The 13,333-nt window shown below is 40.0% G+C and overlaps 2 protein-coding genes across 11 annotated transcripts in view; both read right to left on the bottom strand.

Moving 5' to 3' along the window:
* The window catches only part of TG (thyroglobulin), a 147,541-nt gene extending 145,014 nt beyond the window's left edge, over positions 1–2,527 (bottom strand). Inside the window, exons 1-2 of the mRNA XM_077173556.1 lie at positions 2,464–2,527; positions 768–876 (exon numbers count right to left, since the gene is read on the bottom strand). Of these exons, the coding sequence (XP_077029671.1) occupies positions 768–876; positions 2,464–2,527 (173 nt within the window). The remainder of the gene's footprint in view (positions 1–767; positions 877–2,463) is intronic.
* Positions 2,528–7,300: 4,773 nt separating this feature from the next.
* PHF20L1 (PHD finger protein 20 like 1) overlaps positions 7,301–13,333 on the bottom strand; it is a 57,407-nt gene continuing 51,374 nt past the window's right edge. For all 10 annotated transcript variants that reach the window (XM_054646807.2, XM_054646816.2, XM_077189175.1 and 7 more), the window contains one exon: positions 7,301–12,729. In XM_054646807.2, coding sequence (XP_054502782.2) covers positions 12,587–12,729 — 143 coding nt within the window. In that variant the 3' untranslated portion in view covers positions 7,301–12,586. The remainder of the gene's footprint in view (positions 12,730–13,333) is intronic.

The raw sequence follows: 13,333 nt of genomic DNA, 5'->3' as shown, positions 1-13,333 counted from the left end.
TCAAAATCACAAATAATGGAACTGGCAAGAGCTGCATTTCTGGTGACTCTGATCAGTGGGAGCCCTTAATTCCAGTAATTCTCTGAACTCTTCAGGAATTGCAGATAAGTGAATTGAAGTCATTGAGGAAGCAAGCACATTGGACAGAACCCTAATTGTCATTATCTGAAATTCACCAAACACTTTGAGACAGTTTCAAAGTCAAATCTAGAATGGTCACAGCTGCCACCAGTGGCAAAAAGAAAAGATAATAGAGAAATTAGAATCTGTACTCAGCCTCAGCTTTAACTTGTTAGCTTCTTGCACCTTCAAGCAACATGCTGCTCTCTAAATCACTGTTCTCTGTGTGCTTTTCAGTTCCTTCACTGCCTTTAGAAGGAACCCTGACTGTGCCACTGACCATGGTGAATAAGTTCTCAGTCACTTGGCTGAGCTGTGCCAGCTGGCACTCCATTCACCCATGAGCATGTGTAGGAAGACAGCAAACTGCACCACATTGCAAACTGACCACAAAAGCATTTGACATGCAAATAATGCTGCCAAAATTAGCCTGTTAATCTTAGATAGACATCTTTACTCAGAGATTACTTCCCATAACAAGGAATTCATTTGGATCTGCAGCATGGCTCAGTGAAGTCCCTTCAAGTCTCCTGCACCCCTCATCCTCCAGTCCACTGATGCAGTGGCTCTTCCAGACAGGGTAAAACTTCCATTAGCAACAAAAGGTCACATCATATGGCAGCACATTAATAGGAGGGATGAATTACCTGAACTGGCCATCCTCCGAGCACTGAGGAACGTAGGCTTCTCCTGCTGAAAAAGCCTCTTCCCTCTGAAGCTCACACGGACGCAGGGGCTGGGAGTCAGTCTGGTACTCTGAAAACAGCAAGGAGATAAACACCTAAGGGTGGTGTCACCACAAACCCATTCTTACCAAACCCCTGTTAGTGCCAGTGCTGCAGGGGAGCAGGTTCAGGGGTCCTCCCTGGCTGTTTTCCCTTGCTCCCCATGTGCATTTCCATGTGGGACAGCACAGGGAGGTACTGAACAAACCACTGCCCTGCCAGCTGCAGGATGAGCACATGGTGGAGATGATCATGAAACCCTTTGCCAGGCCTGTGCTTAGTTAGTCTCAGCTCTGTTCTGCACTGGCCTGGCTATAATTTTCTGGTACTTGGGGTTCTTTACTTACTTGTGCCTATGACCACAAAAGAGCCCTTTGCATAACCACACACACAACTATTAAATTTTCTGAGTAATTACCTTTACTGAAGCTTTGAAGCTAAGTCACTCACTACTTCACCAAAAGGAGAGGTATTTCTTCTTAATCTCATAAAATATTTTAAAATAATCAATTTCTAGCACTAGCATCAGACTAATTCCTACTAGGAGCACTCTGGGTTTTCAATGGGACAAATGATCAACTACTGAAGCCGTGTAGCAAATTTTTAATGCATTCAAAGCTGCACTAGCTGCTGTTTTAGATGCAGAATGTAGAATGATGAAATTCAATAAGTTCTTTTTTACAGAGCAGATTAGTTGATCTGACACTTTCCTCACCCTTTAAAAACTGATGAATGTCATGCTCTTAATACCATGGATTAGTTTATAAAAATACAGCAAACAAACCCACAGCAATTTAGTCCAAATGTTTTCTTAAGCCAGTATTTGGTCTGAGCATGATCATACACTGTAGTGCAAATACATCATAAGTGTCCTGAATGCTTTTCAGCCTGAAATAATTTGCAACTCATGGAACTTCTACAGCTACAGACCATTCCTGTTCTTCTAATGCTTCTCAATCACATCTGTTTGTTGAGTTTTTACTGCGTCCCCTTAAGACCATGTGAAAGTTTTCATGAGATTGCAAAATTTCAGGTGATCTCATCTATAAACAATGTCACATAGGCAAAGCTCCCCCTTTTCACCTCAAACATCACCTGCTCTGGGATGGTGGAGATCCCTTTGTACAGTGCTAGAGAGGGTCTACCAAGACATCCGAGTTAAATAACTAATTCATTCAGTGATTCAAATCACTGGTTGTGCAGGGCTATCAAACTCAGGCCAAAGAACTGGGGGCAGCACTCAGACTGTCCAACATCTTTAGGTTCAAGCCTAAATTAGACGATGGCACCTACAAGTAGAGGATGTGATTGAGGAACTTCACAACCCTGCAGCAGCACCTTTTCTTACCTGTGTTCCTTCTCTAGCCCTTGAGAAAATGGTTTTTTTCCACCTAAAATTCAGCTGTACAAACTAAGGTAAGCCTGACCACTTAAAGATCCTGATAGTTAACTATTCAACCAGGAGCCCAGCCTTAGTTTGCACAGCACTCAATAACCTGCTAAATTTGCAGAGTGCAAGATTCAAGACCATTATATACTCCATCAGGACAACACACAGAGCAGCACAAAGATCAGTCACTCTTGGACACAGGCAGAGGAAAAGCACAAGTGTACTTACCAAATATATTGGCTGCTGCTATGCTAATAAAGCAACAGAGGGTGCAAAATGGGATGGAGCCCATCTTGCAATGGGGGAGCCCCATCCCCTTCTGTCCTGAGGCAGCTCTGTGCACCCCACAGAGCCTTTGCTGCCCTTTTATAGTGCCCATCATGGGGATGGGCTCACTTCAGTGCTGCTGGCTGGGCACAGAATTGGGTTAGTGACGCACACGAGGCTTCTGAGCAAACTCAAGAGGCCCCTTGAGCTGGAGCTGCCCTCCTGGCTGCCCTCAGGCAGCTCTCATCCCTGCTCCAGGGAGCACAGCTGAGCCAAGGGCCAGCAGGCACAGGGGGTGGCAGGGGGCTCACTTATTCCAACAAGTTAATTGAGGATGTTGGAGTGACCCTGGGCAGAGCCCTGGCTCTCATCTGCCCCAGGGTGCAGCCAGGCTCTGTGCTCCCTAGGGAATTACACATTTTTGTATTCCCAGAGAGCTGAGCCTGCTGAGGGACAGAGCAGAATGAGACCTCTGGGTGCTGCACATCAGGGCTGAATATAACTCATAATGTGGTTTTTTACTAAGTGAAAAACAGGATGGATGCACTCACTGGCTAAAGTGAATTAAGGATCAGAGTCAATTACACTCTATCTTTTGTTTTCACTCCCACTTGCACCATGCACTTTAACTCAGCTAAGTATCTGACAGGCACAGCTTCACTCCTTGGGCTTCATCCTCCAGCTGTAAGTCAGTATTACCATGAAGCTTCTCAAATTAAGCTTTTTGGTACTAATTACATGCAAGATCCTCAACATAAAATATATGAGAATTATTTCCTTGGTTCCAGAATTTCATTTGTTAATTGGCCACCTCTTGTAACGGTGAGTCAGCATTTACTTGCACCAGGAATTATGAGAACTCACCCTCACTTGTAACAAAGGTAGTTGGATAAATAAGCCCTAAATCATTACTTAAATAATAACAGCACATGTTTGAAGCTGGATTTAACTTGATTTCAAGAAAAAGTGAGAGCAGCACTCCTGTTTGTGATTCATGGGTACTAGACAGCCTAGAAACAACTCTGCTGATACTGTCCCACAGACTCAGATCATGACAGCAGTGATCCAAGCATCCTTCTGTGCTGGCTGTAGACCACTGCCATGCCACAGTGTTTGATGGATATGGTAAATATGATCTTCAAGAGCAGCACAAACTTGCTTTAGCATGACTAGGCTTTTAAAAATAAGTGGAACTGTATTAAGTCTAGAATAAGTTGCTTGAACGTAAATTCCAAAGTCAACAGTCTACAGGAAGATCAAGGGAAAAAATGAAGAACATGTCCAGCATAGATGACAGACTAAAAAAAGACAACACTTAGAGGCATAAAGATGACAGATCCTGCAAGAGCCCTGATCAAGTAGGCACAGAAAGAAACTGAATTTCTGGATTAGCACAGCATTTGTAGGGAAACATCCATGAAGAGCTAAAGAATCAGATTAAATAACCACTATTTGCACCAGCATGGCTAAACCAGGAAAGAAAAGTTTGACCATTACATGCATTTCTGACCCAAGGGAGCCCCAAGGTTTGTGTCTGAGCCCCACACAGTGGGGCAGACACAGGAGAGCAGCAAGAGAGAGCCCAGTCCAGTGCCACAGACAGGCTCTGCAGGGGCAACAGCTCCCTGCTGGCAGGTCCTGTGATGTGTCCAAGCCAATGAAACATCTCCAGAGTGTGTTGGGGTCTGTGTGTGATACTGATTTAGCCAATTTTCTAAAGCTGTTAGAAAAGTGTCACTCAGGTTCCTTGCACAGCAAATGGGGAAAGGAGCTTATTAAGGTCGCTACTCACTTTCCTTCCTTATTCTTTGCTATAAAAAGCTGATAATGGAGGAAGGCAGACAGGAAAGCACAAAGTATCAAGGGGCTTTTTTTATCAGGAAGAAGCACAAACTCACAATAGCTATGTATTGCTGATTCCCAAGATGATGTTTATTTCCTTTAGAAACACTCAAAAACAATCTATGAACTACTCAAGTTGGAAAGAATAGCCAAGTCTTAAAAGTCTCTTAAAAAACTAAATGAGAAAAGGAATTTTGGCAATTGGCATCACTCAAACCACTTCTAGATGTGCGTCAAACCAAGGTGGACATCTTGGTACATGAACGCTCAAGGGGATGCAAGAGCCCATGGATTAAAAAGGAAAAAATTTGTTTACAAAGCAATGTGTGGAATTCACATTCATCAGAGCAGAAGAGGCACTTGTCTATCTATGGCTGGTCAAATACAAAGTAAGAAAAGCTTTTCATAACCTTCAGTGAAAGGACAATGGTATTGACCTCTATTTTTAGCACCTGAGAAAAGATGGAGTAACATCTTAAATTAGCTCACCAATGAAAAGCAGAAAATAAGTGGAAAAGGTCCCTGTGGCCAATAAGGCCTTCAACTATCATGTCTTCAAAATCATTGCTCTAGTGCTGGAAATGAGGGTTTTGTTTTGTTGTACCTACTGGCAAAAGCTACTCAATCTATACTACAAACTACAACTGCTGGGGCAAAGATAAAGGTCAGTGGGATGAGACACTGAAGTCACAAACCTCAAAGAAGAAGAAGACATTTATTCATTGTTCCAGTTTTGCATACACTTTCTTAGCAGAAGAGACAGTTTGTGCAACTGTAATTTTACATATTGAAAGGCCCAGGGATAAAAGAGTCCTGTATATAAATACACAGACATCTGTACCCACAGAAAAGTTACTCTTACCCCAATCAAATTTGAGCCTGAAAAGTCAACCTTAGTTTAAAAAAAAGAACTGGAGGGAGCTTCTTAAATGAGGCAGCAAATTGGAAGCAAAAGTGTTAAGAAAACATTGTGAAATTATGCTTACATCAACCAGTTCATTAATTTCAAACAATAAATTGCTTTTCTGTGTTAAATAAAGTACCAATGTAGGACAAGCCTCTCACACGTCTTAAGAAAGCTACATAAAAAAAGGTTAACATCATCTGTTACACTTAGATAGAGAACTAAGGTTTACATTCAGCACATTTCCTTCCAAGACCTTGTGAAGCACGAATCTGTATCATCTCTGATTAAGACCTCATGTGATGCAAAAGTAAAAGACTACAGGATGATAGCCCCAGATAATGCACTTTTCAGTGTGTTCACTTTATACGTGACATATTCTTCAAATTTAAAGAATAATAGGGAAGTTTCAGTCATTCCCATACTAAACTTGGCTAGATCAGACAAGGACACAGGCCTTGTCAAATCTTAAATTATAACTTACCATTTGGAAAAGTGCCTTTGGTGACACAACCTAAAGAAGCCCATGTAAGAATATTTGAATTTGCATTTGTCCCTGCAGGAATTGACCATTTCTAGGACAAATAAAATGCCTTTTTTTTCCTTACTTATTTAATGAAAATAACAGTTTTCCTCTATCCAATAATACCACAGTGATTCCAGGTAGAAAAATAGGTATTTTATTCTCACAACACCAGGGATGCAGATTGGTTTGAAACCTAAAATAGGAGCCAGGTCTGCAACCACAGCGACACACAGGATTTGCAACTTGAATCAATTCACTATTTGACAAAAACAAAAGCTGAGGCAGTGAGAAAAGTCCCCACCAGTCACAGAAGGACAGCAACAGGGTGCCAAACCCTTGGTGTTGGTGGGACAAAACTGCTTTGGGTCGTTTCAATAATGCAATATCTAACCTTCTCTGAACTAAAGGCAATGGTACAGAGCCAGTGGAGTCAGAAAGGAAGTTCAAGGACAAACACAGCTCCTGACACACAACAAAGCTGTGAATTCCAAAAGCCACCAATGAAAAAGATGGATTAAACTTGAGGAACCCATCTCTGTGAAGTGACTGATAAAACTAATGCACTAAAAAATTTTGGTAAAGGAACCCTGTTTGCCAGAAGTGAAAGATGCATTCAGGAAAAGCAATTTGCACAGATATTCCAGAATATGTTTGTACAGATCTGATACCCTATTTCTACTGCAGACAAGACTCTGGGCTGGCCAGATGGTTGGTTTGACTCAGGAAAACTCTTCCTCAGAAAGTCTGCTAATTCAAAAATTGTTTCAGTATGTTGCTCCAAGCTGGAATCTGGTCTTGTATCTTAAGTTTGAGAGCCCGCTTTGAGATTGTCCCTTCAACAATGATTAAAATGTTTCAGAATTAAAATTTCTAAGTTCATTATTTATTATTGTATCTACTTTTTCTGGGAATGAAAAAATTTTTCTATGTCAGTAACTGACTGAGATTCTGCTCAATTTCATTTATCTGCTGCTTATCATATGTGCTCTTGTCCACAGGATGTCTAAGAACTTGCTCAGCATTGTTGGCTCATTTGTTTTCTACCACAGTAAAGCCTTGAACAACTTGTGGATGATATTAAAATAAATGACTAAAAGCAAATTAAAGTTACTTTGTAATGACATGCTACAAAGGCACATGTCTGCCCACAAGAAGAGATGCCATCACTATGAATACATTCTTGAAAGACATTGACTGTAAAGAATAAAGTGCATTGCAAAACTCAAACCCTGAAATTGTTAAAACACCAAAATAGTCCAAGAACAGAAATATCTTCTAATTACTTTGCACATAAAGTAAGTCAGTACTGTGAATAATTTACTGATTGTATCATTTGCCTACAGGCTAAAATACAACTGAAGATTCCCTCAAGCCTTGCAATGTAGAAAGGTGAGTATCAATGGCTGCACATAACCTAAGGACTACAGGCCAAACATGCAACTGAAGATTCCCTAATGCTTTAAAACATATGCCAACAATCACTAGCTCACCAGAAGAGAAGTCCATGGAAAGGGAGCCCAGGCACGTAACAATCTCAACAGACCTTTATTGTGAGTATTAGAATGCAGTCAACATTATTGCTATTATAAAAAACAAATCACAGAAGGAAGTATTTTGCTTCTCTCACAGAAGATTTAATCATAGTGCAGTGCTGCCTCTCTCAGAGTCTTTAGTGACAATACACTGATGCACGTGGCTACAGCTGAACACAGGAGGCTTGGCCAGTTTTCAGGAAAGGAAGACAGCTGTTTGAAGCAAACAGCAATTGAACTAGCTTTAGTTATCCCACCCACAGAGTAAGGGAAGGGAACTCTTTCCTGAATGATTTTTCATGCTAGTTCATTTTCTCCATGTGGTCTCCAATTTTTCATTTGGGTTGTTCAGGCTGGTGCAGAATGGCTGCCAAATGCACAGTCTGCACTCGGTGCAGTGTATTTTCACCATTGTTACATGCTCTGTATTTGTTTTCCATATACAAACAGATATACACATAGTGTATAAAATTTATTGCTAAAGACAGACCCCCACACCCAGTGCCCAGGACATAACAAAGTATAATAGAAACCATTACTGAAGCATTTCAAACAGCCTCTGCAAAATCCTCACCTAAAGCCATATGCAATCAGTACAACAGAAAAAAAATTGTGAGCTAATAAAATGTGAGAATAGCAATGGGTATTTCAAAAGTGATTTAAGCCTCTGACTTCATTAAGCACTCCAAAATTAAGGTGCATATACGGAAACATTTTTAAGCAGTAGAGCAAAAACCTATAGTTCCAGTGTTCTAAACAATCCTGCTTGCAAACGAATGGCATCATTGCACACACCCCCTTTACACACCAGCACCTCCTCAGAGCTACTAACAGGGCAAAGGCAGCTGGGACAGCCTGACTGCTCTTTTGGCAGAGTCCTGCCCATCCTCCACTCGCTGCTTTTACACCAAGCTCCAGTTCAGTTCAGGATCTGTTTTGTGCCTTTAGAGTTCCAGTGAAGAAAAATGGTTACAGCTTCCCTTTAAATACAAAGGAAAAATAGTGTGGTTTACAACATCAAATACTTTTATAATTTTACTGTAATGTTTGAATGACTCCTTTGCATCCCAACCCTCAGTTTGGTAGGGAGTGCTGGAGCCCAGCAGTGCCAGAGGGGTTTTGATGTAATATTAATTCAAGTCTAGTTAAGTTAGAAGCCAGATGGGAGTAGAGGAAGGTCCCCAATTGCACAAGACAGAAGAAGCTTACTTAAGAAAGGCATCAAAAACACCTGGAGTTTTTGATTATGGTGCACAAACTCCAACTGTACACAAGTCCCAGGATGCTCTGGAGGCTGTGGACAGAAGAGCCAAAGAGGCCTTTCCCCATGACTGCTTCCCACAGCAGCCAGGAAGAACTGGCCATGAGAACAAAGGAGTGACACCCTCCAGGCACCTCAGAAGCCAGAGTGCAGAAAACTGAAGAATGAAAGGAGAGAAAGATGAAAGCTGCAGAATGAATAATGAACACATGCAGAAGCTCAGAGATAAAATTAAGAGAGACAGGTGGCTGTCAGCCATACAAGATTACTGCACCCATGGAAGAACAGTTTCAATTCTTTGCCACCCAGCAAATACAGGAAATCTATCAGAAAATTGCAACCCATCTTTGTCTATTTGAGAGAAAATGACAGGCTTCTACCACTGTAAACCACTCCACAGCTGAACAAAGATCTATGCATCTAAGGCCAGAATATCCAAAATATGGGCACTATTCAACCTACAGCTACCCAAGCAAAGGGTTAACAGGAAGCATCTTCCAACCCATTCCCTGTAATATGACCTGAAGTACGTCCATTTTGTAACCAATGGCAGCTCCATCATGTCATACCAGATCACAGCACCCACAGCACATCTCATTTCTGATTGCAGGACTGCTCTCCTGCCACCACTGCAACTGAAACACAATTCCTGATGTAGATGCCTCTGGTATGGTCACATGTAGGAGCAGGCTTTGAAATGAAATCACCCTGATACCTCCATTAAAAAAGCAAACAGGCAAACCCCTAACTAAACCTCAGACAAAAAGCTGGGCATTCAAAGGCTCCAAAAGTTTGCCATTTAACTCTGTGAAATCACAAGAGGCTTCTGTAAAATGGCATTTCCCTTTTGTCTATTATTATTCAGAACTCCTATTCAGTGACAGAAGGCTTCAAATTTAAACATTTTGCCTTTCTGTGCACACGTATCAAACAGTCCTTACATTGCCATATACTATTTTTTCCTCACAGAGGGTCTGTCCCCTTCATCAAAACAATGCAGTCACAATTCACACCCCAATAAATGATGTTGCAAATAGGCTGAGTGTACATCCCTGGCTTATTTAGAGAGGAAGCAGGAAGACAGATGGAAAAATATGCCTACAGGAATATGATTCTCTTGATAAGGCCAACTAGGAAGAAATACTGGTAAGAGCCAGATCACATTGGGATTGACTGGTACACGAGCAAAGCAATCAACTGTAGGCTACATTCTGTGCAAAACACAGCATTTTTATGGCACTTGACTTGTGTTTAAAAGAAAAACCTCAAAAGCATCCCAAACCTTTGAATACTTGAGAGACTGGGGTCAGAAACTAATGTCCACATGTAACAGACCAGCACCACAACTTGAGAAAGCAAACAGAGACAAGTTTGTGAAACATTGGAGCAGGACACGATGTATCATACATAGCATGGTCCTTATGGACACTGAGATTGTATTTCTTAGAAGATATGAATGATTGCAGGAGAGTTTTTATAATACATGACTACACAATGAACATAAAAAAAATACTGAACAGATTGTTTTTGTAAGCACAGTCCATCCTGAACAAGGCAGGATCTTGAGGGGTAAAGTTACATATTTGTGTAAATTAAGAGGCCATTACACATACAAACAGAAGACACATTAAAGCTGCAAGGGCAACTTCAATTTTGACCTTAGGATTTCCTTTTCAGGATACCATTCCTCCATCTCTGTAGTAAGAATAAAACCTCTGTCCTCCCCCCTGAACTTTCCAAGTCCACCTTCACCTTCAGTAACATTTACAATTATATTACATCACACACATGCACACACATTGCATAATATTGCTACAGTGTATGCTGTATAAATTCTGTAAATAGACTCCACTTTGTTTCAAAGTAATTCATCTGGATTTACACTTTTCTTATACAGTACACACAGTACCACATTCAAGGATATGCAGCAAGTGAATAGTCTATAAAAATGTCTCACATATCCAAAAGCAAGTAGGTCACCCAACTATTCATGTTTGAAGCAGTTATTTAAGCATCATCTATATAACACAGAGTATTTATTAACAGTTGCTAAAAATGTCAACAACTCCACAGCTCTAATGTTCTTTCTGCATTATGGAGTTGCCAACCATTCCATAATTCCATGTTTTCATGCATCTCTGTGATGTCTCCTACAAGCTTGAAGTGGGAAGACTTTTTAAGTAGCAACCACTCTGTAACAGGGCTTTACATTTTGCTTTGGCCATCAGGAGTGATAACTCACTTCAGGTATGACAGACAGAGAGGAAGGTCAGGGTAGGTTTACTTTAGCAATGAACCAGCCACGCTGCTTTCTTTCTCAATAATGGTTTTATCATGAAAGTTCAATGCACTGGTTGCAAAGTCTTTCCCAGATAATCCATCTTTGGCACATTTTTCAGTTGTATGCATCCTTAAAAGGCATTCCAAGATTTTTTGATGGTCTGTACATAATAACAATCACTTCTTTTTTACATTTGTATGTAGATCAGGAAGAAAAGTGGAAAATGTAGAGTATGCAGAATAGTTTTAATAAACAGTTTTACATACAGTACCTTACATATAGAACAGTGTGTTTGCAAATTTAAATAATTTTTGAATGTACAGTGGCTTGTACTCTTATCAAAAGGTAAATTCAAGTTTACTGTCTATCGGTTCTAAAATGCATTTATACAGATAACTAGAACTGATAAACAGACATGAGGCATAAAATGTTCAAGTATCTTAATGTCCTCAGTTAAATAGCCTCCTTTTAACAGTCATATTTTACAAATTTCAAAACCTGTACATACATTATTTTCAATTTTAGAAACTGCTTGTTAAAAGGTAATATGAACCACCAGTTCTTGTAGTCTATGGTAATAAAACTAGACATGTGTAGGTAGAAATGTGTATGGCATGTATATATGTACACACAGCTATGCACATATACATACACACACAGACACTGATGTAGCACTGGGTACAGCGGCAACTTGTCAGCACAGGAGAAGTCCTGGGCTCAAAATCCAGCAAGAGCTAACAGAGCAAGTAGGTTGCCTTTGGTTTCATGACATTTCATTCACTGAAGCTGAAAAACTTTGTAAAGACAACTTGGATAAGGTATCTTGTGATTTTTGCCTCTAATGGTTCAGAATTTCCACAGCCACAGACAGTTTTGCTGCTCCTGTCATTCCTCATCCCCACTGAGGATGGTGAAGTTTTCAGAGGGCCAACATCAGAATAGAGCTACCCAGGACAAAAATTGTACCTTGATTCCTGAACACTGCTATAGAACATAAAAAAATATAAAGTAGATACAATTTTGGATGGACTGCTGGCACCGAGTCGGACTTTGGAAAAAACCTTCACCTAAGTCATAATTAAACTCTCATCCCAGTGATTTTAATATTATTTGGCACATCTGACCACTATTTTCCACTTCTGTTTTAAAGGAGCCTAGGGGTGCTGTTCTAGGGATTTCTATTTAAAAAAATACTTTAAAAGGGAGACCATGACAAGTAATTTTTTTCAAAAATCAAAGCTAGTATGTTTGTTTTCCTGAACACTCGTAAGAGAAAGAAAATCTAAAAACCTTCCTTGTAGAGAAGATACAGCTCTCTCTGTATCTATCTTTCACTAGCAAGATAAGAGGATTGCATTCTTAGTCAGCTGAATTCTGCTAATTTAGTAATGTTTGCCAAAGGTTTCAAAATAGTTGCACTGCTCTTCGAAGAGTTTTTGTTTGTTGAATTTTCTTATATCTGGGGATTTATTGTTCAACATGTTAAAATCCTGAGAAACTGACATTTATAAGCACATTATATATAATTTTGAAGCCCAGACATTGAATATTCATATTTTCAATACAACAGATTCCTGACTCTAAACTTCCTCTTTTCCTTCTAAAGCTTCAGCCTATTAATGTAATCAGCAAAGAACCAGATAAATGCTCAGCTTTTTGCTGTCTTCCTGTCAGTCTTGTGGCTAATAAGAAAATTCATTGTAAAGAACCTATTTTTACTTCTATATTCTTCCTTTTGTCATACAGAGCAAAGTGTTGCTATTTGCTGTACTTTTCCCATGTCAATTAAGAGCTGCTTGATGCGTCGCTTGAGCTGAGGCAATCTTGCCAGAGGATCTGGTGGTTCCAGTTCTCCAGTGAAATCAAGCCAGCTTTCTAAAACTACAGAAGGGAAAGGAAGAAGATGATTAGAGTAACTCTTTGAGAAACAGTTTCCATAAAAATCAAACTTTTCTTTCTTACTTTGTCTTTCAAAAAAAGGGAAAATACACTGAGGCTGGGATTTTTATTCAACAGAAGAAATTTTGTTAGGGAAACACCAACTAATCCCATATTTCTCTTGAACAAACCAACCTTCTGATCTGATTGTTGCTGCAAAAAGGTATCTGGGAGTAAATTTTACACTTGGCTCACAATTTACCCTCTCCACACATAAAAGCAACTTCAGTTCATGGTCTACTTTGACAGTTCTGAAACAGAAAATGCAACCCTCAAACACAAGGCTTGCTTCTGCCACTTTAACAGGCTCCTGTGGACAAGGTCCAGATTACAGAATGGTTTTCCAATCTTCAACAAATGTTTTCAAGGAATTTCTCTGCTTGTAGAAACAGAGAAGGGAAAAGGTCAGCCCTATTAGTTTAGAAACACTGAATCTAGGAAAAACAGGGATACTGGAAGTAAAACTGAAAACAGAAATAAGACAACTTTATTTGTTAAAAGATTAATTAAGGAGTCCTAGGATTAGACTACAAGCTCCCTTAATTAC

Source organism: Agelaius phoeniceus, chromosome 1, assembly GCF_051311805.1.
Source record: "Agelaius phoeniceus isolate bAgePho1 chromosome 1, bAgePho1.hap1, whole genome shotgun sequence".
Lineage (NCBI taxonomy): Eukaryota > Metazoa > Chordata > Aves > Passeriformes > Icteridae > Agelaius > Agelaius phoeniceus.
This window is presented reverse-complemented; position numbering and strand designations above follow the sequence as displayed.